We start from the raw sequence: 15,732 nt of genomic DNA on the forward strand, positions 1-15,732 counted from the left end.
AACGTTGCGGGCTTCTGCGGCGCGGGGATTTGACCCCGGCAGGCTTGACCGGCGCGGGGTTCAACGCCCTCTCCACGGATTCGGTTTGGTGCAGCCCCCTCTCGAAGATGGCCCGGGCCAGCTGTATCTGCCTCCGGAACTCGCGCGCCTTCGGGGTACACGGCTTGGTCCCGCGCAGCAATTCCAGATGGACGCGGCGCAGGTGCAGGAGCGCCCGCTCGAGGTCTTTGGTGGCCGAGCTCAGGGCTAGGTTCTCCCATTTCGGCATTTTGGCGGGTGCAGCGATGACGGATTTCTGAGAATGGGGTGGGGGCAAGGGGTCCAACTCGGTGTTATGTTGGGTGGGGGTGGGAAATAGAGGGTTCGAATTGGGCTACGTGGTGGCTTTATAAATAGTCGAAAGTGTGGATGGGCTACCTTTGAAAAACCGTAACTAGACGCCGTAAGGTCTTTGATGCTCAAGCGGGTCTTTATTGCTAAGCAAGAATTCCGGTATCATCCTTGCTTCGACTTGAGCCTCTACGGATAAGCTCCTGATTCAAGATAGCCTGGAAGAGTCTTCAAGGTTTGCGTTGGAGGATACTCCGTCTGTTTATACAAAGATCCGTTCTTGATAAAAGACCGATGTCAAATTGATCTCGGAGTTTGTCGCTTAGATCAAAATGAATGAAGGGTAGTGTCCGTACTGTTTACTACGGATACTCTTGATAGTCATTGTATACTGGGTGCAAGGATGGAAAGGAACGATTGGAGATTACAGGAGCACTTAAATTACTGAAACAAGGGACAGAATTATGTGCCCGCATCACAGACTTCGAACTATGAGATTAAGCATCGTGAGAAGGCCATAATGTAATGACATTACAGTACATAAACGTATAACTAAATAGAGCGCTAGTATCATTGTAGGCCCTATCTAGACCTCAATCTGGAATATTAAAAGCTTACAAAAAAGCAGATAGATACTACTGGTATATGGAAAAATTTTTTCGATAATTTTTCGATTGTTGAAAATCTAGTTCATCATGCCGTGTTAGCAACGAGGTACTAGACCAGCGTAAGGAACAGCCCTTGAATGGGGCGGCATCACTGCACAGACCCGCGAGGCCAGAAGTCCTCCTGCGTGCGGCGGCGGTCAAAGACGTCGTACCCCCTCTCGTGGACCCTTGGTGCAGGGTAACGTTGGCGTGCCTCCTCCGCGCGGAACCAAGGGTCCTCCTCGAATGCCGCCGCGGCGTCCACCGCGGCATCGATCTTCTCGCCACACCGACGATCCAGCGAGTCAGGCAACATCGAGTCTTGTATCTCCTGGTTGGAAGGCAGAGTCACCCGGCGCAAAGGCTGAGTATCCGCCGCGGGCGGAGCCAAAGTATCAGTCTCGGGGGGAGACGGAGTCCCCCGGGGCGAAGGCAGAGCATCCACCTTAGCAGCGAGGTCCCAGATATACTGGGATGAGAATTGCAATGAACTCTCCCCGGGCGAAGGCTGAGTATCCGCCGCGGGCGGAGACAGACTCCCGGGCAAAGGCAGCGCATCCACCTTAGCAGGGAGCTTCCGGAGATACCGGGACGAGAATCGCAACAAACTCAGGGTCGCCTCAATCTGCTCCTTGAGTTCAGCCACGCTTCGAGCATCGCAGTCGTGCTCGTACCGCCAGATTACCCGCACGCAGGCCTCGGCATACTTCTCGAGGCTCTCCTCGAGGGGATCCATGGCCTCGGTTACTTCTGTCAGGAGTACCATTTTTAACCGGTGTGTCAAGTAGGCTCGTAGGTTGTGGTTGGGTGGGATGGTTTGTCTGGGGGTTGTCACGTCGGTTGAGTCCTCGATGGGGGATGGATGGGGATTTGAACATCGGTGGTTTGTGCCCCTTTTATAGGTGAGACTGAGACACCTGTCTCCGGGATTGAGACGGTCGTCAATGCTGAGATGACGGGGATAATCGGATGAAGCCATGAGCGAAGATAAAGCAATTGGAGGCCCCTTTATGAGTTATAGAAGGATTTCTGGTCATCCTTGCTTAGTTTTAAAAGGCTCTTGAACGTATACTCTTCATTTTCAATTCTTCTTTGGGAATAGGCTGTATACATGTGTGGACAATTGTGCGGTCATTGTTGACTAGGATGATTCATTGTGCCTTGCCCGGACAGAACAAAGCTGGTGAAAGCTCGGCTAAGGAGGATTTCAATCTCGATGGACACCAAGTACTGAATGCTAAGGTGAGGGAGGACATAGGGTTCAAACCATGGATGAATGCTCGGAAGACCGAATCAAGGCTCTACCCGCTTTCTGCCTGAGGCTGTCGCAGGGAGATGATGTTGATGTCTCAGTCAAGGTGATGGCTGGTCTGGCTTGAGCAATTAAGATTCTTGCGGCGGAGTGACGGTAGGTAGAAAGAAAAGCTTTTGCGAGTTGGTTGTGTATATTATGGTGAAGTATTCTGAGGACGCGCAGCCTTGGACTTAAATCTCATGGCTCATGGCATATGTGCGGAAGCAATGAGGCGGGGAATAAATGGAAAGGATGACCTTCGACCTTCTGCCTACTATATAGTGTCGGAACCCATGAAACAGGAAGGTAAGTAGAGGCGCTGCTATTCTGAGCATCATATCTATGACCTGCGGGTTTGTCAGGTTAAATCTGTATGTAGGCTAGCATAGAAGATTCTTTGAGAGACAGAAGAATAACCAAAAATAGTTTAACAGTTTATTAAAAATATCCAGGAGCAATATCTTGTCAAATGATTGAATCTGTATAAACACGTTCTTGTCACTTTAGAAGAGCGTGGTTTGAGCACAGCTCACAGCAAGCTACGGATTGCGGTACCTGCCAGGCAGTCCCAACGAACCAAGGCACTAAGCGCATCCGGGCGATAGATAGGGTAGAGAAGGATCCTTGGCACTGCCTCAATTCTCAATTGCTGCTCGTTCCTCCATTTCTGCGCTGATATCCAGCAACAACTCTTCATCGGTCTCCGCCACCCGGATCGGGTATTGGGTCGCCTTCATCTCGGCCAGCCGTTGCTTCAGTTCCTCCACCTGCTCCTCGAGCTCCTGCAGCCGCTCCTCGTCATGTTTGATAGACTCTCTGTAATCTCGTAGACGCGCATGCAGTTTCCACTCGCCGTCGCGCAGCTCGCCCACCCGGTCCTCCAGGGCCCGCATTTCGAAGTAGCACACGCACCCCAATCCGCTGATGAGTACGTAGCCCGCGGAGAGGCTGAACACGATGATGTTGTAGTAGGCCCCGATGTCAGACATTGTGGTAGTAGTAATAGGGATTCGATTCGGGACTGTACACTCTGAAGATTTGGGGCGGGATTGGAAAAGGCTATGATGAAAAGTTGGTGTTGAGTTGTGTGTGTTAGAGGTGCAACACCCAGAAGACTTCGGGCATGCCGTAGCTTTTAAATAGAATCAACACAACGGACCACAAGAGTGTTCTTTCTTCACCAAAGTCAGGATAAAAGTCAGTGAATAAGTATAGACTGAGGTGCCAGGATAAGTCTTCGGGTGAAGTGGACTGTTTCCCTTCTTTGTCTCAAGTCTTTCACTGTGGCTTATGGGTAAGTAGTTGAAACAAACAATGCTCATTGTCTACTTCAATCTTCTTTGTTACTATCCCTTCGTTAGCAAGACTATTGTTATCTCTTGCGATGGAAGTCGAAGGCTTGTGAGAGAATCGTACAGAAGATGCAACGTTGAGGAAGAGACACTAAAAGAGGCTATGAGGTCTCCGGTACCAGGCCGCTCAGCATTCACTCCGCTGGATCTTAGTCAAGTCCTCAAATAACCTTGCGCAGCCAACGTGAATCATCCATACTCTTGTACATACATAGAGATCCTAGATTGCAATACTTCGGATTGCCAATGACAGCACCAACCAGAATTATTTCCTGTGACCTGGAAGCCTGTGCAAAAGATGCAAGTAGAGTTTCCTCAGCAAACTGTTCATTATTGCTGAACGTATTCCGATAATTAACGATGCAGCAACTAGATCAAGCAGATTTGGACCCCAAGGATATGGGCATGAATAGTATGTCTCATTACTGCTAGAAGCATAAGCGGCAGGTTCCGTTCTTCAGAAGGAAGAATTCGAAACAATATCTTGTCTCCGTTGAAAGCTTGCCTTGGATCACAACGATTTTACAATGTAATATTATTGAAATACTACACTAGGTTGGTGGTTGACAAGAGCTTCATGACACCGAAAGTACCCAGGCCTCCGGATATAAATAACAATAAAGATAATGGTTCGTCCCCAAGCTGCGATATCCTCTCAGCATTGTCCGATTCCCGGCACGATGTCTACCACCATGACCACCACCATTCACTCCCTCCCCAACGAGATCCTCGCCCTCATCCCCGCCTTCCTCGACAACATTGAGACCCTGACCATCGCCTCTTCCAGCTGCCGCCTTCTGCGTGCCAACTTCGCGGCCGCCTCGCCGGCGACCATCCTCCGCCTGGCCGCGGCCTCGGTCCCGACCTTCTTCTCGCCGCACCCGTACTTCCTGGTCGCCGCCACCGCCCGGCAAGCCAGCGAGTGGGCGGTGGGCGACGCGACGCGGATCGCCCTCCTGCACGAGGCCCTGCAGGGCGGCATCGACGGGCTGTACGAGTTCTGCCTGGCGCACGCGGGGCTCACGCTGGCCGACATCCGGCGCCTGCACCAGGCGCGCTTCGACATCGTGAACCCGCTCTCCGACCGCATCGACAAGATGGCCGGGCAGCAGTGGCTCAGCAGCACGGAGGATTTCTGGGGCGGCGGCGTGAGCGAGCCCAACACCCTCTTCACCGACGCCGACCGCGCCACCTTCCAGATCATCATCTACGGGGAGCTGTTCGGGCGCGACATGGAGGCATTCCTGGCGGCGGAGGGCGCAAGACCCTCCCCGTCCACGCCCGTGCATAGCATCGCCACCCGCCTGGAGTACATCAAGTACTGCGTGCCGGATTTTGTGTGCTACGGCGGCCATCCCGGGTTCGAGCCGCCATCGCGGGCTCGCGGCCCCTACGCCCCGCCGATCGACCCGAGAGACCTGCCCATGGACCAGCGCGTGTTGCATCATATCTTCGTGTGTCGGCGGTGGAGGCGTATGTGGGCCGGCGCCATGAAGATGGTCTCCGGGGACGAGGCGGACGGGGAGATTGAGCACTACGCTTATGAGGAGGACTGGCGTCCGCGGTTGTGGCGCGAGGCGCTGATGATGCAGGGCTTGTGGGGCATGCAGCTGGTGATCTTGCCGCCGGAGAAGGTCGACAAGGCGTGGCTGGATAAAGCGCGGTGGATGCGCGAGCAGATCTTGAAGCTTCAGGGCCCGCTGGAGAGGCAACTGCTCAATGACAACTACCGTGATAATGTGTCGTTGGCCCCGGATCCGTGCGAGGAGGTGTCCATCTGCAAGGCTCATATGCCGTGCTTTCATCCTGGTACCTTTTTGAGTGAGAGCGAGAGCGACTAGGGGTGCAGTGCACTTACTTACTCACCTGAATAAGGTAGGTCGCATGAAAGAGACACCTGCTGCGGCAAGCGTCTCGCGCCAACCTGCCATGACTCAGTTTTCCACTTGTTTTTTCCTATAATCGAGAGTTTTTTTACCCCATGGTCGACCACTTTAACCTATAATTGTCCACTCTCATGTAAAAGATTATATACCGTAGTTTCGGGTAACAAGCTCTAATATATTTGACCTTTAGCCCTAAGTCCTCTCTAAACCCGATAGATAATTGCCGAGGATGCTTGACAGTCCCCAGCAGTGGTTGGGTACGGTCCGACCCGGAGTCCCACTTCAAGGGCACCGGGCACTAAGCTTAGTGTCCAGGACCCCAGTCTCTAAGGGCCACACCGCGACATACTTGCTACTAAGTCAGCCAGGGTCTTCCGGAACTGCAACCAATAGTCTCTGATAATTCAGCTTTAGTGATAGCTGAAGTAGTGTACCTAGTTTGAAGGCTAAATATCGAGCCTCTGAGCCACTGATAGCCCTTCCTACCCCATACACCTAAGACATTTCGATATCCTCGGAGATGAGGCATCTTGGTCTCGCTTTAGTCTTCCGAGTTTTGATAGGAGATGTCTTCTTAGACCCTGGGTAATAAGAGAATTTCCGAAGAACTACCGTATACTGGCTGCTGAGCTGATTGGTCGCTGCGATGTATGTTAGGCCTCTCTCAGAGCCCTGTTACTGTATCCGAAATTCGCCTTCAGCTTGTTCGTCCAGGAGTATGGGCTCAAAGTTCTGGATAAAAGTGAAGCTCCCAAAACGTTCGACCTAAGCGAGATCGCTGGGGGTATTGAAGAGAGGAGCCAAATTCAACTTTGCTACTCTCCCGATAAAAGCAACGAAAACACTGGTACAAGCAGCGACAGGAACAGCGAGGTATTGAAGGTCTCGCTTTTGCAATGAATCTAAATTATTTGGATAGTTGAAAGTAGGAAAGTGGCTTGTGAATGAGCGAGCATATCTATTGATTCACCAGTCCCGTTTCCACTCAACCAACTCGAGCCGTACTCCAGCTTGGGTGGCTAGCTCTGTGAGCTGGTGCCTTAACTCGGGAGGCCACTCGCCTTGATTATCATCCATTTCCTCATAAACCAACGAAACGCTTCGAAGGTGGGGTGTGTAGGTCCTCCAATCCTCCAGCCACGTCCGCAATAAGATCAGAAGAGCAAAGTCCTGCCATTCATACATCGGCCAGGTTTCAAATCCATCGTTATTCTGAAGTTCTAACTCGTCTGTGAGGGAAACGTATTCGATGTTCCGCGGGAGAACATCCTGCAACCGCTTCGTGGTGTCTTGCGCGAACCCTACCAGGAATGCCAGCGGAATTTGAAGTCTCTTGAGCTTGTCAAACTCGACCATCGTACGCAAAGAGCCCTCCATCTTCACGGCCGGGTAGAATTGATCACCACCTCCCAGGGAAGCCTCGGCAAAGATGGTCAAATCAGTGAGAGTATCTCGAACATGGGATAATGCGGCCGCAATCCCATCAAGGTTGACGATGGGGACAACAATAGCGTCGTGGACACCAGCATCGTAATACCAGGTCCAACGAAGCGATTGAAGGTTGCGGGTGACGGACAGCACAGAGCCGAGGTTTGCTTCCCGTATGTCGGCCAGATGGATCGAGGTGAGTTTGGATGGGTCAGGTAAGCAAGCTGCAGGCCATGCGAAAGTACCTGTGTTCTCAATTGCAGCCGCAATGCGTTGGACGTTCGGCAGGTAGAAGAACGGTAGGACGAGTGATTGACTCAGTGGACTTTGGTCTCGAGACCTTAGCGTCGTGTACAGCTCGCCGGAGTTGTCATAGGAATGGAAAGACACAGCTCGGAGATGCTGAAAGTCGGGCAACCTATACATCCCAGGCTCGCAGATGGCCGACTGGAGAAGCATCTCAAATATTTTATTCCGCTGGCAGAAGACATAGTCGAGACACAGACGTCTCAGATTTGACAGTTGTGCTAAGAGTAGAGCAAGCATGGCATCTGGAGCACCATTTCTTAATTCTTCTGTCCAAAGGTCACTGTATGGGACCCCTGTCCCCTGGACAAATGCAACGAATTTGTCTAACTCAGCAACAGGAATAGGAATCCTTTGAGCTGCAAACCTATTCCACTGCCCGCGGTAGGCCGAGAGGCTCTGAAATTGGAAACTGGTGATGTGAGCAGCTAATTGAGGTTTGCTGATAATGGTTCGTAGCAGTAGTGTGATTGGGGGAGGAGCGTGATTTTCTCGCCAGATCCAATCGATCTTGGAATAGAGGTATGGCTCAACAAGTGCGCATAAATCATTATTGACGAGGCCTAGTGTCCTGAGTTCAGCTGTTGAAAGCATGCCAAACACCAAGTTCAGGATCTCGGCTGGGCAGCGGAGAAACCCGCATGACCCATGATGTTCCAATGGCATTAGTGTGTAGCAGGAAAAAAAGTGCAGAGAGAGATGTGCGATGAAAAAGAAGAGAGACTCTTCAATCTGTCTAAGGAACAAGGCTGTGACCCTGACTTTTATGCAGTTGAACAACTAGACTAGTACCTGAGACTCGGCCATCCACCTTAAAGAAGGGCTCCACCGACCGATCCACTCGATGCGAATTTTTACAGTCGGATCGCTCTTCTTTCCTAATGCGGCAAAATCGGTCATGGCATGTCGATAGTACGTATTCTGAGGAGGTAGCAGTACGTCCTACTCAAAATCACCACTAAGTTAACCAGGTAACCTGGAATCCCCTTATGTGAGTTTTTTTTGCTTCAGTGCATCATGTGACCATTCCAGAGACGAACCACATTCTTGTTGCCTGAGGCATTGTAATCCTGTGCAATGCACGTTTGTTTACAATATTGTAAGCAGCTTTCTGGGTCCACCCACACCCCAGTTTGTAATCGGTATGCGAGCAATCCAGGATAAGTTGTATCCTACAGTCTTACACACTCAATTCGCAAAGTCATGAGTTCAATCCCAGCTTTGTCACGTGACCGCGGAGCTTACTGCCTTAAGGCATCGACGAACAGGCCATGATCACGCTATCCCGCATACGGAAAGGCAAGGGTCCAGCCTGCTGGAGCCTGGAGAGTATACGCATACGTAGTTTAGTGCTCTCGTAGGCCTCTATCTCTATCTATTTAGAACTCAAACTTGTCAAACCTCTGTCGCCTTTCTCTGAAGAGATATTATAAGCCCTCCAGAAAAGAGAAATATGAAACACGAGAAAACCAGCAGATCTAGAATGACTTAGTCAGGACCATACGTATAATCTTAGAGGGGCTATAGACTACGGACCTACTGACTATGTAGTATGATGTACTAGTACTACCAGAGATCTACTATTTGATCTTTTCACTCATACTATGTTATCATTTACTCTACCAGCATACTTCCATGTACCGAATGGCTGCAGTGGGCTTCCGTATCGACCGCCAGCAGAAGGGACCCACTCAGCCCAGGCAAGTCGATCACTAATCGATACGAACATAATAACCAAACTCATAATACGATGTTGAACAGCCGTCTCCACTGGATATCCGTGGATTAGCAATCCAGCATCAAAGAAATCGATCTCACCTCAGACCATGTCATCTTCCAGCCAAACGGAAGCTCTATGGCCCGACAGGATAGTCCGATAGGCTGGCTGTGGGCGGAATACGGAGGGCTAGTCCGCCTAGTGGGGACGCGATCATGGATCAGCCTTGAACCCGTAAATTTCCCAACAAAACAAGCTTATTTATCTGCAGTCAATTCCCACCCCTCTCATCATGTTTTTGTCACCTGTCAGCCTTCTTCCAAAATCATGGGACTGTCAACACGTATAGCAACAGTACATTCCCTCCCCCTGCTCAAATGGGCCGTTCGCACTCTAACCCGATCACCTAGATCGTCGTCGGCCTAGCTATACTGCTGGGCTGGTTGACCGACCGCCACACCCTCATCTGGCTGACGGTGAACAACCATCCCAGCCGACTTCCCCAGATCTCCAAATTCGCCGACCAGAAAATCGTGCTCGCAGACCGAATCCGTAACTGCGAAGATGTCCACCTCGACACGCAGCGCGGCTTCGCGATCCTAAGCTGCGACCCGGGCCGCGACACCTGGAACACCGTCATGGTCGGTCCCCCTCCCTCCCCGCATTCTTATCCCACCGACTGACCCCCCCTCCCCCACAACGCAGGGAACCTTCATCAACGCCACCAACCCGGGAACCCTCTACCTCTACAACTATGCCTCCACTTTCGACGCGACCTCCGACGAAAACAACCTCCACCCGCTCCCATTGACCAATTTCCCCACCACCTCCCGCCAGACCTTCCACCCGCTGGGCCTAGCCTACAACCCGAAGACCTTACAACTCTTCGTCGCGAACCACGCCCCGACCGGCCCGGCCATCGAGCTCTTCACCCTCGACCCCAACCCTCAAGCCCCGTCGCTCCACCACGAAAAGACCATAACCCACCCGCTCCTGCACGGGCCCAACGCCCTGCTCGCCGTCTCCCCGCACGAGCTCTACATCACCAACGACCACCGCTTCACCCAGCGCGCCTCCCCGCTCCTCGCCGCCCTGGAGACCTACTCCGCCTACCCTGGAGGCACGGTCGTCTACGCCAACCTCCAGACGGACATGTACAAGGTCGTCGCGCACCTGCCCTACGCGAACGGCATCGCAGCGCTCAACCACACCCACGTGGCCGTCGCGTCGACGACGACGCCCTCCGTGACGGTGTACCGGATCGACCCTGCCACCAAGGATCTGGAGAAGACGCTGTCCTTCCGGACCAGATTTCTGGTGGACAATCTGAGCACGGACGGAAAGGGGAAGCTGATCTTGGCGGGCCATCCGTTCTTCCCCGCGGTGGCGAAAGTGGCTAAGACGAATTGGGCGGTGGATTTCGAGGGCAATGGGAAGGGTAAGCCTGTTGCCGAGCGAGGGCGGGCGCCGAGTTGGGTCGCTGAGTGGGATGGGAATGTGGAGGGCAGGGTGGAGGATTTGTTTGTCGGGGAGGAGTTCGGGACGAGTTCGACCGCTGTGAGGGATGTGAAGAGGGGGTTGGGGGTGGTCAGTGGGTTGTATGAGAGGGGAATCCTGGTGTGGAGGGAGTAAAAGTCGCACAATTTTGGTGTGCTGTGGTAGACCCATTTATTGTAGGTTATGACTGTTTCTGTGTTTCGAAGTATGCTGTCGGAATGACGAAGTGCCGTACCGAGTGGCTTCGCTAATAGAGCGTAATTATCCCATTCGTGTTCAGTGTTACTTGACATGTCTCGCAGCATCTCTCGCTACTACTAGAAGGACGCAGCTTCCGACTGAGTCCAGTACTAGCACCACTCGTGATAAGAGAGGTATGGTTGTAGCTGCGGAAGTTATGCAAACTTGACATTATGCACTAAGCGGAGGGATGCTAATCCGTAGCCTGTTCCGCAAGGCAACAAGGCAGACATAATAGGCGGTGAGGCGGTGAAATATCGGCGCCAAGCGCTCCGCGACTCCAGCAGTTGGGAGTATTTCCCGATCGGGAATCGAGAGGCGCGATGCCCGCTTTGCGGAGTCGCTACCCCGCGCCGCGGTCGACCATCCTCCATAAATAGGCGCGCTGCCACGAGATAAAGCACCAGGGTATTTCCTTTCATCTCCAGACAATTCATTGTTCATTGATCACTGTCATCATGTCCGTCGCTGCGTCCGAAAAACGACCCGAGATCATCGAGATCGCCCGGGGATTGAACCATGTGCCCATGTGCGAGGAGTACGAGCGGATGATCTCCGGCATGCTGTACGTACACACACATTGAAGCTCACTGGTGTGTCGTGTGCATACCGTACGGGCTGCAGATAGCGCATTGGTGAAGGATGCTGACGGCTCAGATACAACCCCAACGTCCCAAAACTTCTGGAAGGCCGACACCGCGCCCGCGGCGTGGCCCAGGACTACAACAACCTCGACGCCAAGTCCGTCCCCTTCGAGCAGATCGCCGAGCGGCGCTTCGAGCTCCTCCAGAAGATCGTCGGCCGGGTCGGCGAGGGCACCTTCATCGAGCCGCCCTTCATGCCCGACTACGGCTGCAACATCAGCATCGGCCGCGATTGCTTCATGAACTTCAAGTTAGCCCAGACCGTCTTCGTCCAGTTACCTCTTCTCGCTAACGATTCCTCTGCCAAAGCTTCACCGCCCTCGACACCAGCCTGATCATCATCGGCGACCGCGTCCAATTCGGCCCGAATGTCAACATCTACACGGCCGGCCATGACGTCAGCGTGCTGTCGCGCCGCAAGTTCGTCGAGTTCGGCCACCCCGTCACGATCGGCAACGACTGCTGGATCGGCGGGAACGTGGTCATCCTCCCGGGCGTCACTATCGGGGAAGGGTCGACGATTGGCGCCGGCTCCATTGTCACCAAGGATATTCCTCCCTTCTCGGTAGCGGTCGGGAACCCTTGTCGCGTGCGCAAGACGATCCCCTCCGCTGAGGAGGAGGAGCAGGACCCGAATAACCCGTATCGCAACATGGTGCGGGAGGATCGGGCTTGAAGAGGATGATGGCCAGCGTTGCAGGTGGAAGAGGTGGTAGTGGGCGAAATGTCCTGGAGAGATTCTGCAGAGCCCCGCTGGTGTAGACGTGGAATTTGAAGTGTTCAGACCCAATAGAGACGATTGTTTTAGACATGAAGAACGATTACATTCTGAAACACGGATACAGCAAGAATCACAACACAATGATCCTACTACACATTATTTAGATTGGAACATCTATGAAGGCACGGTCTGAGCGCAGTGTAGATACCAGACGGCCAACATGGTCAACAAGCACAAAACCCATCATGCGCTCTGTCACCATCAACCCGACCGCGCAATCTCCGCCAACCCATCCAGCCACGCTTGGTGCCCGTTCAACATCGGGTTCGGCTTCTGCGTCGCCAGCTGCGCGGCGGGCTTCCCGATCTGCGACTCCTGCGTCAGGATGCGGATCACCCCCCATTCGGTCTTCTCCACGATCCACGCATGGTAAATATCCAGCGCGGTGTCCTCGTCGCCCTCCTGCCAGGCGCGCCACGCGAGTCTTCCCGGCTTGTTGTCTGTGGGCGGCACCGACTCGTGCACTTCGGCCTGGAGCGGGGGGAATCCGAAGGTGGAGAATGAGAATTTGTCCCCTTCGTGCAGCACAGGGCCGGAGCTTGGCGGGGTGATCTGGCCCACGTTATCGTAGTAGGACTCCCATTTGGTGATGGTGGCCAGGTAGTCCCAGACGCGCTCGACGGTGGTACCGGGAACGTAGACCTCGTTGGAGACGAAGTTTTCGGTTGTACCCGGGTGGTACTTCTGAGGCCAGTTGACTGCGGCTTGCATTGTGTGGTTGGTGGTAGAATCTTGGGTAAGGTTGGTATGTACGGAGTAGGTATCACTTGTGTAAGCTAGAACAGGGTGGGCCACAAAACCTTTAGCTTGGAAGGGTCGGGACGACCGCAGCAATCAGATAAATATGCGTCGCAGCAGCCCTGTTGCTCGAAAATCGATGACGACTGTCTACGCTGATGATATCATCCAGCAATACTGGATAAGGTATTTAACTCCGAGTCATTCCGGAGACCGAAAGCCTCATCCACAGCCACAGCCGCCCGTCCACCACACCATCCATCACCGTCTTCTTGGCCCAAAATGTCAGGCCGTCAAACTCGGCACCAGATTCAGGGATTTCATTGAACCCCTTCCAATAAACTTTTTCAGCCCTGCCAGACCAGCCAGGGAAACCCACGAGGAAATAGGGACTGCTCACTGGCTTGAAAGGGATTAACGTCTTCCCAGCTGGAACCAACTATTGGATTTGGCCCATCGTTAGCCGACCGATAGGCAGGCGTTCCCACCTCCTCCCCACCCGGTATTCTCCCCCTGGACCAGTCAAATGCGCTGCGCCACAGTGATCCAGCACCGACTAAACCCAAGTCAGGATGTTCTTGTCGCCTGCCGCCCCGCTTCGCAATCAAAGTGGCTCGAAAATCGAAACGCCCTTCTGTCCCCCTTCTCCTCTTTTCCCTTCCCTCTCCCCCCCCCGACGAGTCCCTCAGGGCCTAGGCAGACATAAAGGGTCTGCCCCCGAGCCGCGCGTCAAAAAAATCGAAAAATCCGGGATCTCGACCTTTTCCCCCCCCTCCCCAATCCCTTCCCTTTAAGCAATGAACAACATCATCCATCGATCCCTCCAATCTTGAATGAAATTAACACACCGACTGAAGAAATGAATCTGCTGTCCACCCTCGTGGTGGTGGTGGCCGTAGGTTTGGCGAACCGTAAGCAAGCTCGATTATGATCCACGTGTTTTTTTTTTATTATTTTTTTACCTTTTTTTGTTCCTTTGTTCCTTGTTGCCCATGTTTCACTTTTGGGTCAAAGGTCACATGATTGACATTTTGGTTGCTCGGGATTTTAGTCATCGCCGCGCAGGACTGCAACGCCCAGCAGGACGAATACGGGCAGGGGATTGTGATATACACGCAGGACCAGCTGGACCAGTTGACGCAGAACTGCACCACCCTCTACGGGGATCTGGTCGTGGGCTCCAACTACACGGGGAGCTTTATCGTGCACAACCTGACCAACATCACCTCCAGCCTCTCCGTCCAGAACTCCACCGGGCTGACCTCCCTCGAGGCCCCGGATCTCATCTCCCTCTATGTGGCGGGCTTCAGCTACGCCTCCTCGTTGCGGTCGATCTCGCTGCCGCAGCTGCAGACGGCCGAGGTCTTCACCGTCAAGAGCCGCACCCCACTGACCGTGTCGGCCCCGAATCTGCGGAATGTGAGCTACCTCAACTTGTTGGGGAGTGGCATCAGGTGGGTTCCCCGTCACATGACTTCTTTATCTGAACCAGCTTGTAACGTTGTGGGGTGTCTAGTTTCGACTTGTCCAAGTTGGAGAACATCACGACCGGATCCTCGATCTGTGGTGAGTCGGGATGTGATACGCAGTCGAGCCAGATAATGAAGATCGACCTGCCCGCACTGCGGCAGGCGGCAAGCCTGTATGTCGGCGGGAATGTTTCCAGGTATGTTCCTACTCTCAGCAAGAACCGACCATGTCGCTCACCCCGAACAGTCTGTCATTACCGGTGCTGGCGTCTGCCGGCAACATCACCCAAGCGACCGCCAGTGGCTACGGCGACTACGACGCGGGCTTCACCGTGCACACGACGCAGCACCTCAACTTCTCCGTGCCCGAGCTCAGCTACATGAATGGTAGCCTTTCACTGCGGGGCGTTATTGATACGTACGTAGCCTCTCTACACCTCGATACTCACCGTCACCATGACCACTGACACCCACCCCCAGCATCTCCGCTCCATCCTTGGTGAACGCCACAGCAGACATTCTAATCGAAGCCTGGACCCCACTCGCCGTGAACCTGTCCAGCCTCGAGTACGCCGACGACATCACCGTCACCGGCGAGATCACCAGGTCCGTTCCTGTCCCTGTCCCCCCCACCCCGTCCACAAAGACTAATCCCACCAGCACGGACTTCTCCTCCCTCAAAATGGTCAACTCCTTCTCCCTCAGCTCCTCCAAGCACCTCAACTGCGACAAGGTCATCCCCTCCAACACCAGCGTCATCCACGAGCACTGCGACGCCGCGCCCGCCAAGAAATCCACCCTGGCCCGCAACATCGGCATCGGGGTCGGCGTCGGCGTCGGCGCCTCGCTGCTGCTGGCCGTCGCCGGCATCGCCATCTACCGCCGCCGACACGCCCTCGCCAAGAAGAAGCGGAAGGGGAAGCAGGCGGTCGGGGCTGGCGTGGGGGCCGGGACCAGTACGGGCGAGGACAACAGCACGCTGGAGTTGCGGCCGGTGAGCAGTGGGGAGCGGCGGGAGGCGGAGAGTCAGAGTCGCGGGTCGATGGAGCGAGGCGCCGACGACAGCGAGGGGCGGCAGAGCCAGACGGCCGTGGCGCCCGCGGCGGTGGTCGTGCCGAGTGAGCCCCCGCCGCCTTATTCGCGGTGGGGGTGAGGTTTTGGTCGGTGTCGGAGTGTCCGTGGTATAGAATTTCGGAATTTCGTTGTATATAGTTCTTTACATACATATTTATAGATTTGCTTAGCGGGGTGGTGGGATAGATCATATTCAATTTTCCTCTATTCGCGGGTCGGGCAGTGGGATGTAAATGGTAGGGGATGGTGAGATGCCAGCATTGTCACTATCTTTATCTTTGGAGCGCATGGCGATTCAGTCTCCCTCGATCAACTACATCTAGACTAAT

General features: G+C 53.9%; 7 protein-coding genes across 7 annotated transcripts; 3 read left to right on the forward strand and 4 right to left on the reverse strand.

Moving 5' to 3' along the window:
- Positions 1-1,086: 1,086 nt before the first annotated feature.
- On the reverse strand, positions 1,087-1,743 carry BO66DRAFT_402899 (uncharacterized protein; the record flags this gene model as incomplete). Its single annotated transcript, XM_025648836.1, has 1 exon — positions 1,087-1,743. The coding sequence occupies one exon, from the start codon at positions 1,741-1,743 to the stop codon at positions 1,087-1,089; it is 657 nt and encodes a 218-aa protein (XP_025502268.1).
- Positions 1,744-2,906: 1,163 nt separating this feature from the next.
- On the reverse strand, positions 2,907-3,260 carry BO66DRAFT_440061 (uncharacterized protein; the record flags this gene model as incomplete). The annotated part of the gene is made up of 1 exon (XM_025651217.1): positions 2,907-3,260. The coding sequence occupies one exon, from the start codon at positions 3,258-3,260 to the stop codon at positions 2,907-2,909; it is 354 nt and encodes a 117-aa protein (XP_025502269.1).
- Positions 3,261-4,303: 1,043 nt separating this feature from the next.
- Positions 4,304-5,464, forward strand: BO66DRAFT_326722 (uncharacterized protein; the record flags this gene model as incomplete). Its single annotated transcript, XM_025643917.1, has 1 exon — positions 4,304-5,464. The coding sequence occupies one exon, from the start codon at positions 4,304-4,306 to the stop codon at positions 5,462-5,464; it is 1,161 nt and encodes a 386-aa protein (XP_025502270.1).
- Positions 5,465-6,475: 1,011 nt separating this feature from the next.
- BO66DRAFT_377357 (uncharacterized protein) lies at positions 6,476-7,909 on the reverse strand (the record flags this gene model as incomplete). Its single annotated transcript, XM_025645748.1, has 1 exon — positions 6,476-7,909. The coding sequence occupies one exon, from the start codon at positions 7,907-7,909 to the stop codon at positions 6,476-6,478; it is 1,434 nt and encodes a 477-aa protein (XP_025502271.1).
- Positions 7,910-9,252: 1,343 nt separating this feature from the next.
- On the forward strand, positions 9,253-10,592 carry BO66DRAFT_377360 (calcium-dependent phosphotriesterase; the record flags this gene model as incomplete). Its single annotated transcript, XM_025645749.1, has 3 exons — positions 9,253-9,314; positions 9,371-9,601; positions 9,666-10,592. The coding sequence occupies exons 1-3, from the start codon at positions 9,288-9,290 to the stop codon at positions 10,590-10,592; spliced, it is 1,185 nt and encodes a 394-aa protein (XP_025502272.1). The 5' UTR covers positions 9,253-9,287.
- A 1,526-nt stretch (positions 10,593-12,118) lies between these two features.
- BO66DRAFT_393061 (uncharacterized protein) lies at positions 12,119-12,988 on the reverse strand. Its single transcript, XM_025647668.1, has one exon. The coding sequence runs from the start codon at positions 12,831-12,833 to the stop codon at positions 12,324-12,326; it is 510 nt and encodes a 169-aa protein (XP_025502273.1). The 5' UTR covers positions 12,834-12,988; the 3' UTR covers positions 12,119-12,323.
- Positions 12,989-13,582: 594 nt separating this feature from the next.
- On the forward strand, positions 13,583-15,482 carry BO66DRAFT_472660 (uncharacterized protein; the record flags this gene model as incomplete). Its single annotated transcript, XM_025652968.1, has 6 exons — positions 13,583-13,771; positions 13,912-14,314; positions 14,377-14,526; positions 14,577-14,747; positions 14,810-14,935; positions 14,990-15,482. Exons 1-6 carry the CDS (start codon positions 13,720-13,722, stop codon positions 15,480-15,482), a joined length of 1,395 nt encoding a protein of 464 aa, XP_025502274.1. The 5' UTR covers positions 13,583-13,719.
- Positions 15,483-15,732: the final 250 nt, after the last annotated feature.

This window comes from Aspergillus aculeatinus (genome assembly GCF_003184765.1).
Source record: "Aspergillus aculeatinus CBS 121060 unplaced genomic scaffold BO66scaffold_34, whole genome shotgun sequence".
Classification (NCBI taxonomy): Eukaryota; Fungi; Ascomycota; class Eurotiomycetes; order Eurotiales; family Aspergillaceae; genus Aspergillus; species Aspergillus aculeatinus.

What these genes read in the sequence shown, in the direction of transcription:
- BO66DRAFT_393061 (XM_025647668.1), bottom strand. Translation starts at nt 12,833, where the DNA reads ATGCAAGCCGCAGTCAACTGGCCTCAGAAGTACCACCCGGGTACAACC.